Source organism: Oreochromis aureus, linkage group 6 (assembly GCF_013358895.1).
Source record: "Oreochromis aureus strain Israel breed Guangdong linkage group 6, ZZ_aureus, whole genome shotgun sequence".
In the NCBI taxonomy this organism is placed as follows: domain Eukaryota; kingdom Metazoa; phylum Chordata; class Actinopteri; order Cichliformes; family Cichlidae; genus Oreochromis; species Oreochromis aureus.
This window is the reverse complement of record NC_052947.1, coordinates 13532373-13555655: the sequence shown is the minus strand read 5'-3', so window position 1 is coordinate 13555655 and position 23283 is coordinate 13532373. Positions and strand designations below refer to the sequence as shown.

The window sequence follows — 23283 nt, the reverse complement described above, 5'->3', positions numbered from 1 at the left end:
ACCAGGACGCTTCAGCAAAGACTCTGGCCTTCGGTACATGGGTTATCTGTTCAACCAAGTGAGCTATAGCGATCCCATCCAACAGACTTTTCAACAGGTAAACAAATTTCTATAATCAGGCAAATGTCTAAAAATCCCTGTACAATTTCCCAAAGCAAGTGCATCTGACATTAGAGAAATAAAACCTAAAAGTAACAGAGTTTTTGGCACATTACTTACAAATACCAGAAATTATGAACTGAATAACTGTTGCACCCATACATGAATAGAAATGTCTCAATGAAACTGTCCGCTTCCTACATAAAACTATTTAAAACAGGCTAGATAACAAACAGTGGGCAGCTGTAAAACCGATGTAGTAAAATTATATATTCAATAAAAAATTTGCCACAGGATGTATGGGTGGGTGTAGATCCCAGGGGGAGACTGCTCTGGTTGTGAAAATAAGTCAGACTGTAAAATGACCCTCGGCTCACTTTTTCTATGAGTAAACACTTTCCTGATAAGTTTATGGGCTCAATCACTACTTATTTAATACAAAATGATCTTTATTTTGTACATTACAGTAGAGTGTTGAGTACAATAAAAGATAAAGCAGCGTGTGCCTTGGGGCGTGGCTGCCATGTAAGAGTGCAGTGTTTTTGCCTTCTCTGTAAAATCCCCCCTCGTGACATCTAGTATCACAGCCATCACAAGTCTAGTTTTCAAAACAGCACTTCAAAGCCACATCACCGATACTTCCATCCTTAATATACAGTCTCTGTTTCTACCAAAAATGTCTAACTTTTGCTTTTAAAGACATTAAAGTCAAGGAATTCTGAAATGATCTGGATTCCTAAATTCCTTTTTTAGGACACACACAGACACACAGTCCTAAACTGAACGTCTCCCCCTAAAATCACCACAAGCAGCACATGACAGGAAGCTTCAGACAGACAATGAACTGGCAGCATTATCTGCTGACTGCGCGCACACACACATATAACTTCTGCCATATGTTTTGGATGCACGCACACACCCTCCGCTGTAATAGGCTTATGTCTAGGCATACAGTAATCTATGTGAGAGGCATCGCAAACTGACCAGACATCTCTTAACCTCCCGGCAAAAGGTGTGATAATGCTGTGTATACCCCAAAATCAAACCATCCAAACAACAAAAATGATAATTTATTATAATCTGTTAGCAAGGTTTAAGTTTTCCCTACATCACAACGAACATCTCCACCACTCCGCTCATCTTTCCTCGGCTGTGTGATTGAGCAATGTGAGCGTAGGGTTTTTGAATGCTGAATGTGAACAAGTGTGCATGTGTGTGTGAGTGGGTTGCGGAGCACCCAGTGCGAACGTCAGCGTTACCTGCTACAAACTCACTTCTCTGTTACCATGGACACCATCAGCAGAGAAATATCAATGAGCGACAAAAATGGGAGCGAGGCAGAGAGAAAGCCAGACAGCGAGGGAGAGAGGGAGGCGGAGATGAGATGGGGGACGGTGTAGCCCCTGCATGTATTAAAGGTATTTCTCCTTCTGCCTTTGCCAGACATGTGATCTGTCCTGTCTCCACCAGCTAATGAAGACATATGGCATGTATCTGAGTGTGTGCGTATGTGTCCGTGTGTGTAAGACAAACGATATAAAGTGAGGGCGAGGGTAGCCGGCTTGACATGCAGACACAGCTGGCAGTAAATTACTGTTTTTTCTTTTTTTGTTGTTGTTATTTTTAAAGAAAGGTAAGAGCCTATTAGCAAAGTCATCATAACAACTGAATGACCTTCCAGCCCTTTACCCTTCACTCTGCCCTTTTTCACTCCTCCCTGCTTTATCTGCTCTCTCTCGCCTCCACCCAATCCCACCTCCACTCTTCTTTGTCTCACCCCCTGATGGCCAGATGGAAAGAAGGAAGGCAAGACGGAGGTGGGGGAAGAGGAAGAGGAGGGGGAGAAACGGAATGCAGATAGGAGAAGGGCACTGAGGACAAATCTGGGTTAGTCCCCTGTCAAAATGCTGACAAGGACACAAGGACACAGTCTAGTTCACTGTGTCTCTCATATACATTCACAACTGCACAAACCCGGAGGGTCTAATGGAAAAGTGTGTGTGTGTGTGTGTGTGTGTGTATGCTTTTTTCTCTACCTTTGTCCATCAGTTGGTTAAACAGTGACACGTTGGAGAAGAAGAAGAGGTAAGCAAACATTTGAGCCTGGATCTCTGGGTGAACCTGGTAGCCTTGCAGAAGCTCCTGCGCACTCTGAAAGACCTGCACACACACATACACACCCATACATTTCATAGTCTTTGCTGTAGCTTCTATTCCTATACGTCAGTATACCTAAGCAGCTACAGTTAGGTTCATAAGTATTTGGACAATGATGCATAAAATCTGCCACAACAGATTTTAAATCCTACAATCATTATAGGATTGTGTAGGCTTTCAGAAGGGGTTAAATAAGTATTAAGTATTTCCTTATCTGTTTAAGGGTTACAGTCATTTTATACAGTTTTATTGTCAGGTGAGGGCTCTTCTCTCAACATCTAGTGTCGATTCCATGTGTTGAAGTTGCATTTTTTAATATGAGGTACAAAGAGTTGTTAATGCAAAAGAAGGAGGACATCTTTAACCTGAAAATTTTACATAAACCTGTCAGAAAGATATCAAAAACTTTGGGAGTGTTAAAATCAACAGTCTGGGGAATTATTAAAAGGAAGGAATGACTTGGCCAACTGAAAATGACTGAAGACAATTAAAGTGGATGATCACAGAATTCTTTCAGAAGACCCGTATGAAAAGAACATCGAGGGAACAGTTTACCCTGCCCGGGATAGGGTTACCGGGGCCCCGCCCTGGAGCCAGGCCCGGGGAGGGTGCCCGAGGGCGAGCGTCTGGTGGCCGGGCCTTAGTCCATGGGGCCCGGCCGGGCACAGCCCGAAGAGGAGACATGGGCCCATCCTCCCGCAGGCCCACCACCCGCAGGAGGCGCCATAGGGGTCGGGTGCAATGTGTGTCGGGCGGCGGCCAGGAGCGGAGGCCCTGGCGGACCGATCCCCGGCTGCCAAGACTGGCAATAGGGACATGGAATGTCACCTCTCTGGTGGGGAAGGAGCCTGAGTTAGTGCGTGAGGTTGAGAAGTACCGGCTAGATATAGTCGGGCTCACCTCACGCATGGCTTGGGCTCTGGAACTAGTCTCCTGGAGAGGGCTGGACTCTGTCTCAGTCTGGAGTTGCCCCTGGTGAGGGCGGCGGGCTGGGGTGGGTATTCTAATATCCCCGTTTGCTGCCGGTGCGTTGGGGTTTTTCCCAGTGGATGAGAGGGTTTGTTCCCTGCGCCTCAGGGTCGGGGAACGGGTCCTGACTGTCATCTGCGCTTATGCGCCGAGTAGCAGTTCAGAGTACCCAGCCTTCTTAGAGTCCCTGGGGGGTGCTGGAAGGTGCCCCACCTGGAGACTCTGTTGTCCTACTGGGAGACTTCAATGCTCACGTGGGTAACGACAGCGAGACCTGGAGGCGTGATTGGGAGGAACGGCCTCCCTGATCTGAACCCGAGTGGTGTTTTGTTATTGGACTTCTGTGCAAATCACAGTTTGGCCATAACGAACACCTTGTTCGAACATAAGAGTGTCCATAAGTGCACGTGGCACCAGGATGCTCTAGGCCGCAGGTCGATGATCGATTTTGTAATCGTATCACCAGACTTGCGACCATATGTTCTGGACACTCGGGTAAAGAGAGGGGTTGAGCTGTCAACTGATCACCACCTGGTGGTGAGTTGGATCAGGTGGCGGGGAGGACGCTGGACAGACCCGGTGCACCTAAGCGCGTGGTGAGGGTGTGCTGGGAACGTCTAGCAGAGGCCCCAGTCCGCGAGATCTTCAACGCACACCTCCGGCAGAGCTTCAACAACATTCCGAGGGAGACGGGGACATTGAGTCCGAATGGACCATGTTCAGCGTCTCCATTGCCGGGCTGCTGCATTGAGCTGCGGCCGCAAGGTGGTTGGTGCCTGCCGTGGTGGTAATCCCCAACCAAATGGTGGACACCAGAGGTGAAGGGAGCCACCAGGCTGAAGAAGGAGTCCTATCGGGCTTGGTTAGCCTGTGGGACTCCAGAGGCAGCTGACAGGTATCGACAGGCCAAGCGGAATGCGGCTCGGGCAGTGGCTGAAGCAAAAACTCGGGTGTGGGAGGAGTTCGGAGAGGCCATGGAAAAAGACTTTCGGACTGCCTCGAAGAGATTCTGGCAAACCGTCAGGCGTCTCAGGAGGGGAAAGCGGTGCTCTACCTGCACTGTGTATAGTGCTGGCGGTGCGCTGCTGGCGTCGACTGAGAAAATTGTCAGGCGGTGGAAGGAATACTGAGGACCTCCTTAATCCCACTGACACGTCTTCCGAGGAGGAAGCAGAGTCTGGGGATGAGGGAATGACCCGCCAATTTCTGGGGTCGAGGTCACTGAGGCAGTTAAACAACTCCTCGGTGGCAGAGCCCCTGGTGTTGATGAGGTCCGCCCGAGTTCCTGAAGGCTCTGGACGTTGTAGGGCTGTCCTGGTTGACACGCCTCTACAATGTTGCGTGGAGATCAGGGGCAGTACCCTGGACTGGCAGACCGGGGTGGTGGTCCCCATCTTTAAGAGGGGAGACCGGAGGGTGTGTTCCAACTATAGGGGATCACACTCCTCAGCCTCCTGGGAAAGTCTATGCCAGGGTGCTGGAAAGGAGAGTTCGTCCGTTAGTCGAACCTCGGATACAGGAGGAACAATGCGGTTTTAGTCCTGGTCGCGGAACACTGGACCAGCTCTTTATCCTCTCGAGGATACTTGAGGGTGCATGGGAGTTTGCCCAACCAGTCTACATGTGTTTTGTGGACTTGGAGAAGGCATTCGACCGTGTCCCTCGGGTGTCCTGTGGGAGGTGTTGCGGGGAGTATGGGGTGTCTGGCCCATTGCTACGGGCCATTCGATCCCTATACAACCGTTGTAAGAGTTTGGTTCGCATTGCCGGCAATAAGTCGGACTTGTTTCCGGTGGGTGATGGGCTCCGCCAGGGCTGCCCTTTATCACCGATTCTGTTCATAATTTTATGGACAGGATTTCTAGGCGCAGCCAAGTGGCGGAGGGCTTCCACTTCGGTGGCCTCAGAATCTCATCTCTGCTTTTTGCGGATGATGTGGTTCTGATGGCTTCATCGGTGGGGGCCTCCAGCTCGCACTGGAGCAGTTCGCAGCCGAGTGTGAAGCAGCAGGAATGAGGATCAGCACCTCCAAATCTGAGGCCATGGTTCTCAGCCGGAAAAGGGTGGAGTGCCCACTCCGGGTCGGGGATGAGTTCCTGCCCCAAGTGGAGGAGTTCAAGTATCTCGGGGTCTTGTTCGCGAGTGATGGGAGAAGGGAGCCGGAGATCGACAGACGGATTGGTGCTGCGGCTGCAGTGATGCGGACGCTGCACCGGTCCGTCGTGGTGAAGAGGGAGCTGAGTGTAAAAGCGAAGCTCTCAATTTACCGGTCGATCTCGTCCCGACCCTCACCTATGGCCACGAGCTGTGGGTAGTGACCGAAAAGAACGAGATCGCGGATACAAGCGGCAGAAATGAGCTTCCTCCGAAGGGTGGCTGGCCTCTCCCTTAGAGATAGGGTGAGAAGTTCGGCCATCCGGGAGGGGCTCAGAGTAGAGCCGCTGCTCCTCCACATCGAAAGGAGCCAGTTGAGGTGGTTCGGGCATCTGACAAGGATGCCCCTGGGCGCCTCCTGGGTGAGGTGTTCGGGCATGTCACCGGGAGGAGGCCCAGGGCAGACCCAGGACGCGCTGGAGAGATTATATCTCTCGGCTGGCCTGGGAACGCCTGGTGTTCCCCGGATGAGCTGGAGGAGGTGGCTGGGGAGAGGGAGGTCTGGGCTTCTCTGCTTAGGCTGCTGCCCCCGCGACCCGACTTCGGATAAAGCGGATGAGGATGGATGGATGGATGGTTAACAAAAACAATTTCACACCATCCAACCAAATCAGAAACACTCTCGAGGAGGTAGGTGTATTATTGTCCAGGTCTACCATCAAAAGTTGTCTTTAGGAATAGAAATACAGAGCGATTACTACAAGGTAAAAAAATCACTGGTTACACTCAAGAAAAGGAAAGCCAAAAAGCCTTTGCCTGATGACATAATTCTGTGGACAGACGAAAGCAAGATTTCTTTGCACAAGAATGATGTGAAGAGAAAAGTATGGAGGAAGACAGAAAGGCCTGGCAGAGCATCTCAGTGAGAGGAAAGGCAGCATTGGATGATGTCCACGGGTTCAAGACTTCCAGACTTTTGAATAAAAATGTTTGTAATTCCTGAGCGCTTAATGCAATAGTTCTGGCTTTGGACTGGATGCTATTTACGACCCCTGAATTAAAGCTGAAAGTCTGCACATATATTGACTGCCTGACTTAAAATACACTGCGGTGGTATAGAGACACGAAACTATAAAAATTGTGTCATTGTCCTCAGTTGTATGCCTCTAAATGTATATATGTTGGCAATCCAAGCAGGGTAGTAGCCCTACAATGTGCATGACAAGCATCTTTAAACAATAATTTTACTATGTGCAAATACTCTGAAAACAAAGACATTACTAACCAAAGTCCCTGTTGTTTTTATGACAACGTTTTAATAAATTAACTTCTCATGACCTTGAAAACCCGAACTTGTACAAAGCTATGCACATCCCTACCTGCAAAACCCTTCGCACAGGTTCAGGAAACCCCACGCCTCCTTTCCAGCAGGGCTCAGAGCTGTCGACCGGAAATGGATTACAGTCCAACAGACCCGGTAACACCACATAAAGAGCCTGGACACAAACACACACACACGAAAACAAAAATACATTATGATGAAGGTGATTGGAATTACAGAATAGTTCACACCATCCGGGCATTCTTTGTGCCCACAAAGGTGTGTTATTATTCATCCGGTGCAATTTAAAAACACAACAAAAACCTTCTTGGTCATTTAGAAGATAGCACCGCTGCTGGGTTGACAGATTACCTTGGTGATATAGTAGACACACTGCTGGAAAGTGTACATGATTACTTCTTCCAAGATTGTCATAGCCTCCTCATTGGCTGATATGGTCGCTGATAGCAACGACTCCTTTGACCCTAGACACAGATGATGGAGACGGAATCACACTTAAGATATATACAGGCAGAGGGAGAGGGAGGGCTGTAGCTGTGTCAGTATCTACTGTATGTCAGTGTGAGTAATGACTCCAAGTTGTTTCCACACTCATCATTCTGACTTTGCGTATGTGTGTGTGTACCTTGCAGTGTCTCTATGCTGTGTGTGTAGGCTGGCGCTCTTTGCTGTATAAAGTAGAGGATCTCGATAGAGTTGGACATCCAGAAGAAAATGGTCTGCAGGTCTGGGACCAGGTCTGAGATGCTGAGCAGAGACAGCGAGGCCGGATCTTGGCTACTTGGACGTGCAGAGACAGGTTACACACAGTCAGGTAGGCTTCTCGACACCATGCACATTCCTACATAAACCGCTTTCACACGTGACCTCTGGACAGTCGGGTCAGGATTTAGCCAACAATCGGACATTTTCACATTCAGCACACAGCAGAAGATAGTTTGCTTCAGATGCATTCTCACTGTGGTTTAGGTGAGGGAGCTGCCTGACTAGAACGTGCAAGAGGCAAGAAAAAGGACGACCAATCGCTCCCAGACTATGAAGTGTGCTATTCTCACACGAGCACGGTCGATGTCATACTAGTTTGTAGCAGGTTAAAAGATCTTTTAATGCCAGAGAACATTTGTTCTCTGTTAACGTAATCCCTGCCAATGATTAATTTTTCTAGCAGACAGTACTTTCACATCATGAGCGTTTGATGTTTATATATATTCATAGTAGAAAAATATTCTGGGAGGTCTTGAATGTTAAGTGAGTCACGAGTCTCTGGCAAGTTCAAAACAATGCTCTATAAAAGGTCAGGGCTTAAAGCAGCCACACAAAATAAAATGCAGGGCACATGAGACTGTCAGCTTCCTATTTTTTAACACGAGCTGGAAATTGATACTTACTGCTGAGCTTGCTTCTGCGCCAGCTCCTTTGTCTTCTCCTGCAGGGCGTACACACACACACACACACACACACACACACACACACACACACACACACACACACACAGAACAATTAAGCGCTCATTAAACTTTTACAGCGTGCGTAGGAGAAATACTCTTCATGACGCTTTTGCTAACCTACAGTAAGAAGTAGCACCACTATCATTTACAAACCCACAGTGACACATGTTGAGAATTACCTCATGCTCCACTGTCCTGAATATAAAATCACCCTAATTATAATAAAAAACTAATTAAACAAAAAAAGAAAGAAAGAAACCACACCTTCCTTTTAACCAGCAGCCATAAACTGAATAAAGTTTTGGGGCTTCCTCCAGTGTTTAATTGCAGCAGTTGGCCACCTCACTTGAAGCAACTCCACAGCTCTATAAATTTCACACTTTCAATATAACATAAACCTTCAGGAAACATCGTTTCACTCAGAAGTACTGTTCTTTTAATGACTGTGGCTTTAGTCCAGCAACTAACTGACTAAACTCATAAGATGAGACGCATCAGGGAGCTGTTCTCACCGCAGCGGGACAATTTCCTACATTTTATTACAAACTGTAGAAAAAAAGGGTTACAAAATATTCGCAGTAAGGTATTAAAATATCAGATAAGCTGGCATCAAATCTTTATGCAATGCTGGATAAAGTGGAGTTGTTTGGGAAACAAGTGTCGAGGAGATGAAGGTAAATTTGATCCCTTTAGGAATAACTACCGAAGAAGTGTCTGGAGGGGTAAAATGAGTATTTGCCAAAAGTAAAGCTTAGGGGGTGAAAATCTTCTGCTTTAGGTTTTTTTATGTGAAAGCCAAATAACAAGCATAGCAGGGGTTTAGTTAAAACAGACGACTGTGCATGGCTGGAGTGTAACACAGTATAAAACGTGATACGGCAGCCTGTTTAACGATTCACCTGACCTGACATGACTGACCGGTAACTCTCCACACGAGGCCAGAGGGACCACAGAGAGACAAAGACACAGTAACAAGCTGAAACTGACCCATGCTATGCTCTGGATTCGCCGGACGATCTTGAGCAGCAGTTTTCCGAAACTTCCAGGTGGGAATGTCGATGCAGAGTGCTGTATGCACATGCACAGCAGGTAGGCAGGTGTCAGCTTGTGGTCATCTCCTGAGCAGAGGACACAGGTCGAGTTATTGAAAACACACTGAATAATTTAGAGGCTTCACTGAAGCTAATTTCAGCTGGAAGGCATATGAAGAATAACGTGGTCAGGGATCGTAAAACCAGAAGCTGCTGTTCAAGTCTTAAACTTTTATGTTTGCATTGACACTGTTAATGATCTGTACGCAGCAGGACAAGGACGAAAACTGCTGATGAAATACTCTCCTTATCCTCCCACAAATAAGGCGGTAATGTAATAATCTGCCTGACTCTCTCTATTGAGAATTTAAAGTATTCAAATTGAATTTCTCCATTTTTTTGAGCTTGAACTGAAATGTTTTCCATCACTGAACAGCAAAAGTCTCACATAACATATTGTGGATAAAGAACCACAAAATACCGTTTTGTAATTTTGCTAGAAAATCATTTTAACTGGACCTCAGAAAAACAAAAAGGTTCAGTTGATGTTTTTGATAATCTTTATATTACAGCAAGCCAGGCTGCTGACCTCCAGGTTCTATGAGAGACACGATCCTGTTTAGCAGCTGGTCTTCATGAGCCTGGTCAAACTCCAGCTGCAGCCTCCTTTTCTGACCTCCTCCAGCTCCTCTCCCTCCTCCATCACCCCCTGACACAGTAAGTGGCCCTCCTGTTGATGTCCCCACGCTGCGGGGTTTTACCAGGTGAGGTTTGAAACCGCGTCTGACCGCCGGGGCGCTCGACACCTGCGCTGCTCTGTCCTTCAGCACGGAGCCGCACATCTTACAAGTCTGAGCCCCGCCCTCTCCCTCCTCCGCCCCTGCGTCGTAAAGCTGCCCCAGCGTGCGAAGGCGTGCCAAGGTCTGCGCGGGTAGCGGCTTAGAACCTGTGGGGTCCTTGTACAGAAAGATGTAATGTGCTCCGAAAGAAAGGAGGTCACCGTGCCGCAGCGTGGTGGAGCGCTCGCAGCGGGAAAAGTTCACCAGGACTGTGGCGTTGAGCACGGGCTCGACTGCAACGCAGAATCGCTGACTCTCCCCCTGCTCTTCTCCCTTGTTGTTGTTGCTGGCGTGGCGACGGGGCGCGGGGACTCGGCGTAAGCGGCAGTGGAGCGGCAGGATGTCGGGAGAGAAGAGGCAGATGTTGGGACGAGCTGACGGTGTCTCCTGACCGACCGTGTGCTGCTCTCTGTTCAGCAGATACACCAGGCAGTCCTGCAACACAGAAAGCAAAAAAAGTCACAAAAAAATCAGACACACTAGAGGTCTCCGATACGACACGTGCACCTTTTCAGCAACCCTCACCTGCCGATTGAATCCCTGAAGCAGCAGAAGATGAGGGGACTGGTACAGAGAGTGCTTCACCCCTCCTCCTCCTCCTCCCTGACTGCCCTCGTCTTTTCTCCGGCTGCTGGAGGTCCCTTCTCGTTCTCGGCCCCTCAGTGGTCCTGGCAGGGTGGAGTAATAACGCTTGGGCTCCTCTCCCAATCCCAGCTGCAGATGGATGCGCATGCACACATTTAAGATTGAATGCACTTTATAAGCAGTTCAGTAAATACTAACAATCAATCATCTTCAGCAGGAGGCCCCACCTGGTTGAGGCTAGTCTCGCTGAGGCTGCGACAGAAGGATGAGTTGCTGGATCGGGGCAGGGTCAGCGTCCCCTTTGCCCTGTTCCTCTGGAGCTTACGAGCCTGGGCATTAATATCTACGAAGAACAGCAAGCCAGAGAACACGCAGGGAGAGAGAAGGACAAGAGGGAGAACAGGTGGAGAATAATAAAGAGGAGCGAGGAGAGCCAAAGAATGAAAGAGAAAAGGGAGAAAGTGTGCTTAAACCTGGTATCTACTTTGTTAACATGTATGTTTGACAGATGGGTAAACTGAGTAGGTCTGGTTGAAGCATTTTCTCAGACTCTAGTAACACAAATGCATACGTCATGTGTGAGCTGAGTGAAAACCAACAAAACAAATCCAGGCAGGAGTGAGACAGTCAAAGTCAGATGAAGTTAATGGTGCTGGATGGAGCAGCACATGTAGCTGACAACAGTGAACCAGATGAAAGGTGAACTGAGCTTGTCGTGGCTTGAGTTTGAGGACGTTTGAGGCCATGCGATGGCTCACACAGATTTACCCACACACGAGAAAATCACTGGCAATGGGGGTGGCACTGGTGACAACGCAGGTAGAGGTGGTCTTCATGGCAATGACTAACAGCCACCCTACCTGAGGCCAGTCCCCACCTTTAGAGCTGGACTGTACCACTCGACCACACCGCAGGGGGGAGCTCCTGTGTTTGCCCAGCCCAGACCGACCCATTAGAGCCACCAGGAATTGTGAGGTTTTGGGCCCTACAGCAAGGTGGGAGGGGTTAGGAAGGGGGGTAAGGTGAGAAAACACCCCCACACCAAGGACACAAAACAATCCCCAAACACACACGCCATCCGCACAACACAAGACACAATACATGCACTGTGGAGCAAAGTGAGTCTGTTGTGCTTTAAGTGAGAAACATCAGCCGTTAGTAGAAACAGAGATACACAGTTAAAGGTGTGAGGCACAGGATTTTTCACACTAACACATCACTGACAAATTAGCTGCACTTTCCATTAGAAACTTAGCGTGTTTCAATCTTTAAATTGGATCTGTTTAGATGCTGAGCAGTGATATCAAATTGGATGTCTGCTGTTGGCTCTCAAGGGGAGGAAAACCAGTAAAAATGGGCGTCAAGTATACCACTGATGGATGATAATTGGGAGTTTAACAATTCCTCCACATCCACCCTCAGGATTACACTTGAGTTTTTAGCATATTGTTTAACCATCCATTTTCCTTAAGAGTCAATACAGGGTCACTAGAGGCTGGAGGATATCCCAGTTAGAGAGCACAAGACGCAAGGTGCTCCCTGGATACGGTGCTTTTAATTTTTAGTGGGGAATACAGAGAAAAATTGTTGCTCACTGCATGAACATAATCATCCCTGATTTCACAGCCTGCAAACAACTGCTGTTAACTGTTCATTGGTAGAAACAAACTCTAGCCAAGTGGGGAGGAGTGAAACTCCAGCAGACGTGATTACTTACATCATGACTGGATTGAAATTTTTTTTAAAAAGCACACAGAGCAAAGTGGCTAGCTAGCATAGGCATCATGAGTGCATTACTAATTATCAGGAAATATTATTACTCATCTTAATCTTGATCACTTCCCACAGTTAAATGAACATGACTGAATGATACTGTTGCCTATTAAAATGCTAAGTAAAAGAAAATCAAGCGCTCCCTAAAAAATAAACACCTGACCACATCACAGCTGGTTCCCGCACCACGCAGCTTGAAGGGACTAGTCTGCACGACTAACACTACGTTAAAAGACGACAAAATCCACATGTCTGGCACACCAGACGGTGAAGGGTTTGTCCCTCACAGTGGATTATCATCCATCGTTGGGGAATACTTAGGAATTAGGGCCAGTGATGGTAACTGAAAATAAATTAAATGCAAAGAATGCTGTAGAGTTGTGTCAGCACCACAAAGCAACACAACCAAGTTATTCAGCCACCTGAAACACCACAAACTGCAGTGTGGTGAACGCAAAAGATACAAGATACCGTGGCAAAACCTGCGCTGTACGCAAAACATCACAGGGGAAATGAAGAACTATATTTTGCTTCACAGAGATGCACTTAGGTCAGGTAAATAAACACCTCATTTATCTCCAAAGATGTTTTAACTAACAGGAATGAAGCACAATGTAAAAGTGAAAGCAGGGCTCCTGTTGATTTAATTTAGTGTTAAGGTTTATTTTTTTAAAGAGTTAAACTGAATTTATTTGAATAAGAAGGAGAAAAGTTAAATAAGCTTGGAAAATAATCACGATCTCAATAATGATCGAAATAATCGTGACAGTCATTTTGTTCATAACTGTGCAGCCCGATCAAATGTCTTCATTTATCATCTATTTATACATATGTGGCTTACACCAACACAAAGCCTGTGTTAAAGAGAAGCTCAGTAAACCATATTTCCTCATAAAGCTCGGCTAAGTCACCAGCACTGTCTCTGAAGCTCATGCACGGAGTTGCTGGAAACTTAAAATCTATCAGAAACATAATGATATAGGTGGAGGCAGTGGATGAAGCAGAGGGTGTGGTAGTGTATCATGGGAAGTTCAACCAGGCCACAAGACCTTTGTATCACATTTATAGCCTTGGTTTTACAGCTATTACACATCTAATAATAAGTAAAATAATTTGGCTGTGATGTGCTAAGTACACGTTGAAAATCCTGGAGTACCTTTAAAGTGCAATCTCGTTTTTAAAAAGTGTGTGTGAGAAGTTTCACACATGGGCATGCACCTCACACACAGAGAGGAGAGAAAAAAGACGAGTGAAAGACAGAGACAAAAAAGACTTCAGGCTGTGAATTCTGTTAGCATTATAACACCACTGAGAAAAGGTTAGTGTGAAAATGAACATGTGCATTAATATGTGTTAGTTGTTAAAGCTGCTCTCAGACACTATATAAAAGGGAATTAAGCTGCATTTTTCCATATAGAGCTAAAAATGTCTCAAAAACACTGAAGAATTAGTTAATTAAATATTAACACTGGTGATAATTTGTACTTCATTTGTTTACAAATCCAGTAAAATGCCAAATCCAACAATCATTTTAACCAAAGACAAAGTCTAGCAGGCTGAAGGTCATGTGTGTGTTTGCCACAGAGCGTTGACTTTATCCCAAAACACAATAAAAATCACTGAGCCTCACTGTGGCACTGGCCGATCTAACTTTCCTTTACAGCAAACACTGTAGTTAATTTTATTTGCGTCAGTCTCTATGCTACTGTTTCCACGACTGCTGTCCAGAGAAAACAGAGTAAACAGGGAAAACAGAAAGACATGGTGGTGTCCGGCAGTGGTGGTGGTGCGGGAGGTGCTACAGCTGAAATGTTTTAGGTCAACTACAAATGCTCTGTGAGTTTTTAACTAAATATTTTTCAACCTAATAGTGTCATTCTTATTTAACCTTTAACATTAAATGATCAGAAATGCTTTCAATGTCATTTAAATATTATTTTTTTTAAAAATCAGATTTTTGATTGACATATTGGCCGACAAAAGGAGGTGTAGCCGAATTACGTGTGCTAAGCATCACCTCTGTCACCCAATCAGACCTCTCTGCTGTGTTTGTAGTGTTTGTCTTTTCAATCAAACTGTATGGGAAAGAAAAAAAAAACAATTGCATCATGGGAGCCAGAGCTCATCAAGTCTGTGCTCCACTTTTTCTGAGTTAATTTCTAGTATGTTATTATCATGCTGCATAACACTAATTTGCTGATATCTGTATCTCTATCTCCAAAACAACATGACGTGCGAACTCTGAGGATTCAAAATAGGGCTTCCCAAGCCTATGTACAGTCTATATTTCCAGCCCCACGCTGTGTTACCGGATTTAAGTTTAAAATGCTCACAGATCATGTTAACCATGCTGACTAAAAGGGCGATAAATCTGGTTAGTTCAGCGCTTGATGCACCAGCAAAAAGTGTTTTGGTTTTTCTTTTACAAAAAAGTATAACAGTCATTTGACAGCACAGCTCAAATTAGCTCTAAGCGGAACAGACAGAGAACTGGGAGGTCCCTGTTAACAACTGAGCAAAAGGACAAGTAGATCAGAGAGTCTAATTTGAGAAACAAATGCCTCAGGTCCTCAACTGGCAGATTATTCAACGATATACTCAAAGTATTAGCCTCAATGTCAAAGGCACAGTTACAAAGAAGAAGTCATGTCTGTCACTAGCCAATAAAAAGAAAGATGTGAAAAAGAACTATTTACAAAATTATTATTCAGCTGCTACTGTTTTTATATAATGAACTGAGGCCAGTACAGTTACCAACCACTGTTGGTTATATGAACACATTGACCGTAAGAATCCCCCTTTAAACCAGTGCCATCCTTGCGTTAAACCCATTCATGTGGATGATGCTGCAGAAGAGAAACATCATGTCTGCAGATTACCTCAGTGACGTGACAGGTAGAACATTTAAGGCTAAGGACATATAATACTTTTCATTTGATGGGAAAGAGCTTTTACTGGTTAAAATCCTACAAAACAAAGTGGAAAACATTATGACAATGGAGAAATTATATAGTGAGGGATACACTATAGTCCCCTTATCCCAGTACACAGACGTAATCATGTCCTTTGACACAATTTTTAGTGCAGTCAAAACCTGTGTATTTAACTTCCATGTACACTGTGATACGTCTGTGACTACTGCAGTTTATTTCTATTAGCACAATAATTTTTCTCATCAACCACATAAACTAACCTTTCAGAAAAGTTTGCTCAGGTTTTTAATTAAAATTTAAATTATTAGAATTAAAATAAAAAATTGCCACCAACCTTCTGCTTTAAAGATCTTATGCTGCTGTCTGCACAAATCTACACTTTTCCTCTACTGACCAAAACAATTGTCCAACAGTACCAGAGACAGGCACAACATGCCATTCTGAAATCCCTTTAAAGCCTTTTCTAGAAGTAAGTCTCAACACTAGGCAGCCATCTTCCCTCTAGGCACATATATGGGGAGTCATTTTAAATCGTTATCTAAATAAACCAATGGTCACCAGGGCATAAAATTATATACTGTATAGATTAACCAGTCAAATTGGATTATAGGATGAGTTTGCTGACTTTGTGCCCAAATAGGTTTTTAGAAAGCTAGTTAGTTTCTCTGCTTGCTACTGATGTCCAGGTTCAAAACATCCATCCATCCATTCGCTTCCACTTATTCAGTTTAGGGTTGTAGGGGCTGGAGCCTACCTATCATAGTGTGCCAATCTGTCGCAGGGCTAACATACAGACAGTCAGCCTTTTATAATGTGCCTGGCTCATAGTTACTATGAAACATGGACACAGGACTATAATATCAGAGTTTATGAGCTCAGTGGCTCATTTTGGGTCTTACTGAGTAAAAACACAAGTCTACTTTGTAAATCTTGTTCATACTACTTGTCACATCTGGGTTTTTTTACTACCAAAGATGCCAGCTCTACCAAAATCCAAAATATGCCCAAAGCTGGCATTTGGACATTTAAATTATAAATGACAAAAATGGTTCCTGAACAGGAAGGAATATCAAGTATTAGGATCCCTGTAAAGTCCTGAATTGAATTTAAGCGTGTTTTCACATCTTCAGGGTTTACTTAATTTCACTAGCTGGGACCACATCCTCGGTAACGATGCGCGATGAAGGATGAGGAAGTGTGAACTGGTGCTGCGGTTTGGGGAAGGCCTCGAAGGTGACTGGCGACGGCTCCCGGGCCGGGCAGATCCCCATGTACCAATGAGAAATGAATGAAGGAAAGGAAAAGAGGAGAAGAGGAGAAGAGAGGGAAAATGGGGGGGAAGGGTGGGGCATGAAAATGAGAACAGCAGGTATTGGAGAAGGGGTTTTTTTATAGCCTGAGGCCGGAGGGGGCGTGAAGGAGGAGTGGTCCCGCTCCTGAAATCAGATGATATCTCCACTAGACAGATTGAACACTCTGTTCCGTGTTCCAGCTTGGTGCAGTTCATTTGTGCAGATGTGTACAGAGTAATCACACTCGGGTGCAGATCAAAACAACCGCATGAGACCCTTTGGAGGAGGCGGTCTTGGTGTGGTTCTAAACGAACTCCAGAGCGGTTCGTTTATGCTCCACCCCAGGCCCATGTGGCCAATAAGCAGACTGAATACTTTCACGTGGTTTGCTTGGAGTTGACTTGGATTTTTTTTGTGTGTGAAAACAAACCAAACCACAGGGAAAAGCTACAAGTTTACAAACTCATCAACTGATTTGGACCAGAGTAAACAAACTATAGGTGTGAAAACACCCTAAAACACTCCTCGTTTCCTTCACCCTCAACCAGAAACAGCAGATTGTCCCTCCCTGACCCTGGTTCTGCTTGAGATAGCTTCCTGTTAAAAGGGGTTCTTCCTTCCCACTGTCACCTAGTGCTTCCCCACAGTGATTGTTCTTTTCTAATAATGCTGGGTCTTTCTTTACCTTACAATATAAAGTGCCTTGATGTGACTGTTGTTCTGAGTTGGATAGTTTGCCACTATCCATTTTTTTCTTACGAGAGCCTACACTTAGAAAATATTATGGGTTATTTACTCTTTGGTAATACATCCCTCCATAAACAAGCCTCATTTTTTCAGCGTCTTTATACACAAACAGCAATGCAGATTACTAAGCGACTCTCTGGCCAGCATGTAAGTTGACATAGCAACCAGTAAACCCTGGCATGCTTCATGAGAAATGTGTTGCAGCTATGTGTGACAGTGAGGCTGAAAATACTTGCTCCATCTCTACCAAAAAAACCACAGTTGCTGCGTGTGCATGTGTAAATGGCAAACTTTTCATCAATCAGTAAACCAATTACGCATAAAAGGTCACATCATGGTTTCAACAACGGTACACGGGCTCAGTGTGGATCAGTGTTCATAGTGCTGCATTGCAGATATAAAGTCACAACTGCTGTTTACCTGAGCTTCCTGAATCTACCGAACAGAGAGAATCTCGCCCAGGTGTGCGCAGCATCGTGCAGGTACTTTAATAGGAAGTGATACCGTTTCACTGTAGTACAAATGTGTCATCATTACAAAACAGAGTGCCCACACCCATCCACACCTCCGGTTTTGAAGGCTTCAGCTTTCACTCAATCAATCGACCAGCTGTCCAGCATCTCACCTGCACTATGCGCCGTGTGTGTCTGTGTGTGTGTGTAAAAGCACAGGAGTTTGTGCCTCTGATAGAAACCTAAATTATATACCTCCTCCTCGCAGCACCTCCGTATAAACATATGCAGGCACAATATCTTGTCTACAGGATAATAACTATGACAAAAGGTTTTATTCTGCATCTTCCCTCGCTTGCACTCGCGAATGCGCGCACACACACACACACACACACACGCACTGCAGAGGAGCTAACGAGCTGTGCTTTTCTGCTGAGTTTGACACGTTAAGAAAGGAAGGGAATTAGACCAGCTGCTGAGTGTGTACTTGACTACCTGTGTGGGTGTGTGTGTCTGTGCCTCTTTCTTTGTGCGTTTCCTCACCAGCCGTGATCGTATCCTTCTCCTTAGCATTTAGTTCCTCCACCTCTGCTCTCCTGCGCAGCTCAAACCTGCGTGCGTGTCCTTCTCGGGGTTTCCACAGCTCTTGGAGCAACAGCGGCTTTTCATTGTCCCCCAGCGCTCGTAAGCATTCAGTCCGCCACCCTCCTCCTCCTCCCCCACCGATCACGCCCCCTCCCTCGAAACGTCCGATCACATCACACAGGACATAAGAGTGGGCAGCATCCTTGTTGAGCGAGTAGCGCTCGAGTGCCTCTTTCACAAGTTCCTGCGCGCTGGAGCGTGGCGTGGCCAGGACGCTCTTGTAGTTGGCACCGGCGCAGATTTCATCTCCGAAAATCTTCAACACGCCGGGGGCCGAGCTCTGAGTGGAGAGCTCAGCCGGGTCGTCGGCCGGCCGCTCCGGAGGCTCAGTCGTCGAGCGCCGGTCCCCTCGGGTGTTTGTTCCAGTGTCTGTAGGAACACGGTCTCTGTAGCTTAACGTACGGTACAGGACCTGGCAAACACACAAAAACAGTGAATGTACTGCAGGGCCACCCAGTGACAGGCATTATGTACAGTTTCTTCTTAAAAGGATCTGCATGTTTACCCAAGCTATTAAAAAACACACGTGTATGACTTTAGCTTTATGTTATCTCAGAAATAAACATCCTCATCAGCACGCTGGATGAAGATGTGCTCACCACACATTTTTAGGGCAGGCAATGTGACTTGTCATAGCAAGAGAAGCACAGGTGAAACAGTGACTTTGGCTCAGGTCCATCAAGCGCCCCGCCAAGTCACGACAGTGAGCCAGCATGCACAGTCACAAAATAAAGCACACCCATTTTTAATGGAGAGCTGAAATATCTCCTAATACATAATAATAAAGATATTTAAGTAGTCAACTGTGCTGCATACAGTCTCTGTAGTTGTTTATTTTACATGTGCTAAAAGTTTATGCAGTGTATTTCTTCCATGTTGGTCAGAATTTCTAGACATTTCTCGGTTATATAGTACAAAGCAGAGACTGATGGAAATCTCCATATAACAACTTTGCCCATGAAAAGAGAAAACCAGGCTGGATTTACAAATTTGTGGGTTGCCCTCTACAAGGTCGTCCTCTCATTAACATCTATGGTGCTCTTAGATTTTGTTCTTCATTCAAAGCTTCATTTTTATCCCTTGCACGTTTGTAACTTCACCACCGAGATCCTTTAAACCTTAAACTTTGCACTTTGTCCTTAAAGTGCAGCTGTACACCTGCACCTAAAGAACAGAGGACCCTCCTTCGAGAATGCCACTGTTCACCTTTTGGACTGAAAAGACAGATGGTTTTGAAAGAGTGTAAAGGAGTCCAGCTATGTCCACTGTGAACGACCATCACTGAGCAGAGGTGGTGGCCCACAACGCCAGCTATCAGCCCCCTGCGATGTAGTCTTGAAATACCATCCCAGGTGCTTTTACCTTCATTCACACTTGATGGGTTGGCGACAAGGTCTCACAATGGTTTTAGCCTTAAGCTCCAGTGATGGTAAGAATAAGAATAAGAATAAGAATAAGAATAAGAATAAGAACAACTTTATTTATCCCGAGGGAAATTCTTTTGTCATGTACATGCTCAAAGCAGCAGAAGAGACAGAGGAACAGATGAAATAGATATAAGATATACAATATATACAATAAGAATAGTGTACAGTAATATACAGTAGGATAGTGCAAGACAAATAATCGGATAACTCTAACAAAGTAATATACATAACTATATCCTGGTGAATAAATAACTAAACTATCAGTGCAGGCGGTTCTAGAAAGTGACAAAGTATTGTGCAATAGAATAAAGGGAGTAGCAGCATATGATGGGGGGATGAAAACAAATATTCAATAAGTACTCTTGGGTAATATTGCACGGTCTGGAGGGAACAGAATAACATAGGTAATAATGAACCAGGCCTTTTTTAACACTTCACCTAATATGATGGTGTACATGATAAACAGAAGGCCTTCTTTTTTAACCTTTTAAAGCCAACTGAATCATATTTGATACATGTATTTTTTTAGACCTCTAAGCAAAGTGAAATTCACGATGAAGGGTTTTCACACATCGGAGGAGAATGTAGCTGGGATATAAGCTAAACGGACACTAAGTGTTCACAATACATCAAACAAGCAACCAGTATTATTTCACTTTATTTCTTTTAATCAGTTATTTTGACCTCTGTTTTGAAGCTTTCTTCTGTGAGTGTGTTTGTGAATGCTGAGTGTTTGTGTGTGAGCACCTGTGTGAAGGTCCTGCTCTGACGTTTCAAGCGGCTCTTGGACGGCAGGGACATACTCGCCCCAGAAGAAGAACCGTAGAACATGATGCTGCTGTTTGCTTCACAGACTCCACAACTGGTGAGCAAGAACACACACTTTTAGATGCTTTGTTCCTAATTTGGTGCACAGGAATTAGATGTTTGACGTTGGGATGCACCGATCCGATATTTGGATCGAATATCCAGCCGATCCTGACTCAAAAATCTGGACTAGATATCAGTTCACTGGCCTGTTCTAAGGAGCCAGTCTATTCTTTTTAATTCTATCCTGGAACGAGTCAGCAACAGTGCATCAATTTAAAGTCATTTCAAAGTTTTCTTTGCATGTTTGCTATAGTTTCTGACTTTATGGCAAACTGTGCTCATGTGTCTTATGAAAAGCCTCAGACATGAAGATCTCCCAGTAAACTTCTCACTCTCACTCTCATGAAGTGCAGTTTAACTCTTGCTGTGAAACTTGTATTTCACTTACAGTTAACATGACATATTGCTGTCAACTTGATTGCTATTGTTCCACTTCACCTGACACCTACCAGCTCCACACACACTTGTGAAGGAGATGCAGTCACAGTGAGACGGGGAGCAGGAAAAGCAGAAACTAGAGTAACCATAAATAACACCAGTACACAGTAAAGACTCTGACACTGAGCTACTAGTGCAAATAATAAAAACCTTTTTTTATTCTTCATTTTATTAACTTATTAAAAATGTTTGAGCTTGAGGTTGCTTACATTTAAAAGAATGGCTCCCCGTGTCTTCCTCACAGTGAGGAACACAGCTTATTAATCTAACGCTGGTACTAAATTAGATCTGTATCTGTAGCAACTGTATCCAAAGATACCAGAAGGGAAGATAATAATATAATATCTGAAATGGAAAAAGCTGGATCAGTGCATCCCTAATTTCCAAATTAAATGCACACAAACATGAGAAAAACATGCAATAACACTGGACATACAACTACATCAAATACATAAAATCTAATCTAATGGAAAATGTATCCACTGCAAACAGACCATGAAGACAAAAAACAAACACAAAACTGTGTGTGTGTGTGTGTGTGAGTACCTTGATGCAGATAGTATTGTTGCCTCTATGTGCAGCAGCACAGTGTGTACAGCTGACTGTCATATGCTCCGCAATTCATTTCACTGTCACCTTTCACGCTGGAAAAATAAAACAGATGATGTTCAGGTCAAAGCTGAAGGATCCCATTCATCATTAACAGCCCGTCTACGTCCTCTGGGATTAAATAACACTGTCTGCTTTTAGCTTTTTAATGATTTTATTGAAAGCACTAAGCTGTTTTCACGCCAGACTCTTGACTTTGGCTTGGTTGAAAAAAAAAAAAAAAAAAGCCGGCCAGGACTCTGGCTCTGTGCTGAAGGGGAACACTGGATACTGCAAAGAAACTGCCTTTTTGAAAATCAAGCAGTGTCTGCAGTGGCTGTTATGTTTAATATTATGAACACACCGCTATGTTGTGATCATTTCATTATGACACCAGATCTCATTACTCACCAGGTTTAAATATTTTCTGGGGGAAAAAATAAACGAATAAACACTTAATAGATTATTTTATTATTATTTTTTATTATTTTTAGTATATTATAATAATGCTTTTTTTGTGAATTTAAAAAAAATAAAACTAAATAAACAAACTAAATAAAACAATCACAGAACATAAATGAGCTAAGGCTGAAATCACCGCATTAGAAAGCCTAAAACCAGCACTTAAAAAAACTGCTAAATTATTCAAATGGATTTTCTTTACTTTTATATTTAATTTGAATATATACGGTATTGTGCAAAAATCTTGAGCCACCGCTCTTTTGCTTATATTTTGCAGTTTTTTTAAAGTGGTCTTAATTGATGGAATTATGAAAACAGAAAAGTACCATCAGATTTTGATCCATCATGTAATACCATGACAATGATCCCAAACACACCATCAGTGCAGTAAAGTCATACTTGGATAGAAAAACACACAGTGGAACACTTTCAGTCATGGATTGGCCTCCCCAGAACCCGGACCTCAACATTATTGAAGCAGTGTGGGGATCATCTTGACAGAAAACAGAACAAAAAGCAGCCAACCTCCAAAGAAGAGCTTTGAATGTCGTTCAAGAAGCCTGGAGAAATATTGCTGAAGAAGAAATGACAAGAAAGCTTAACTAAGAGAGTTCAGGTTGTGTGACGAATAAAGGTGATCATTCCAAATATTGACTTTAAAGCTGGGTGTTTTTGCCTCACTAACTGTATTTCCACGTTTGTTCAACACGTTTCAGTAAATCGTTGCACCTTTGCAAGCCAAATATAAAGAAATGAGCAGTGGCTCAAGACCTTCAATTAACCCCTACCCTACAAACCAACCAACCAAATCTTTTTAAAATACCCTACATCCTAAAAAGTCTGTTTAACGTCTATGCCCCTAAGGTGGGTCAGCTTCATTCGTATCTTTGCATGAACTCTTTTGACCGATAGACCTGTAGTGAGGGTCTCATCAGGAATCAGCTGCATCAGGTGAAAGCAGAACCTCATCCAGCCCTTTTTAACTGCATCCGGTTCCCATTTACAACCTAAATTCCTTTACTGCAGAAACATTTGGCAGGCAACCTAAAAGGTGTTGTTGTAGCTGACTGTGCAGGGACTGGTGGGATAACG

At 44.5% G+C, this 23283-nt stretch overlaps 1 protein-coding gene across 2 annotated transcripts in view; it reads right to left on the bottom strand.

Moving 5' to 3' along the window:
• radil (Ras association and DIL domains) overlaps positions 1 to 23283 on the bottom strand; it is a 33452-nt gene that overhangs the window by 9064 nt on the left and 1105 nt on the right. Inside the window, exons 2-13 of one of the 2 annotated variants that reach the window (XM_039613841.1) lie at positions 21688 to 21785; positions 20581 to 20695; positions 18305 to 18818; positions 10792 to 10907; positions 10505 to 10693; positions 9730 to 10414; positions 9097 to 9227; positions 8050 to 8087; positions 7287 to 7441; positions 7013 to 7125; positions 6699 to 6815; positions 2136 to 2259 (exon numbers count right to left, since the gene is read on the bottom strand). In XM_039613841.1, coding sequence (XP_039469775.1) covers positions 2136 to 2259; positions 6699 to 6815; positions 7013 to 7125; positions 7287 to 7441; positions 8050 to 8087; positions 9097 to 9227; positions 9730 to 10414; positions 10505 to 10693; positions 10792 to 10907; positions 18305 to 18818; positions 20581 to 20664 — 2266 coding nt within the window. In that variant the 5' untranslated portion in view covers positions 20665 to 20695; positions 21688 to 21785. The remainder of the gene's footprint in view (positions 1 to 2135; positions 2260 to 6698; positions 6816 to 7012; positions 7126 to 7286; positions 7442 to 8049; positions 8088 to 9096; positions 9228 to 9729; positions 10415 to 10504; positions 10694 to 10791; positions 10908 to 18304; positions 18819 to 20580; positions 20696 to 21687; positions 21786 to 23283) is intronic. The other variant, XM_039613842.1, reaches the window with a different exon arrangement.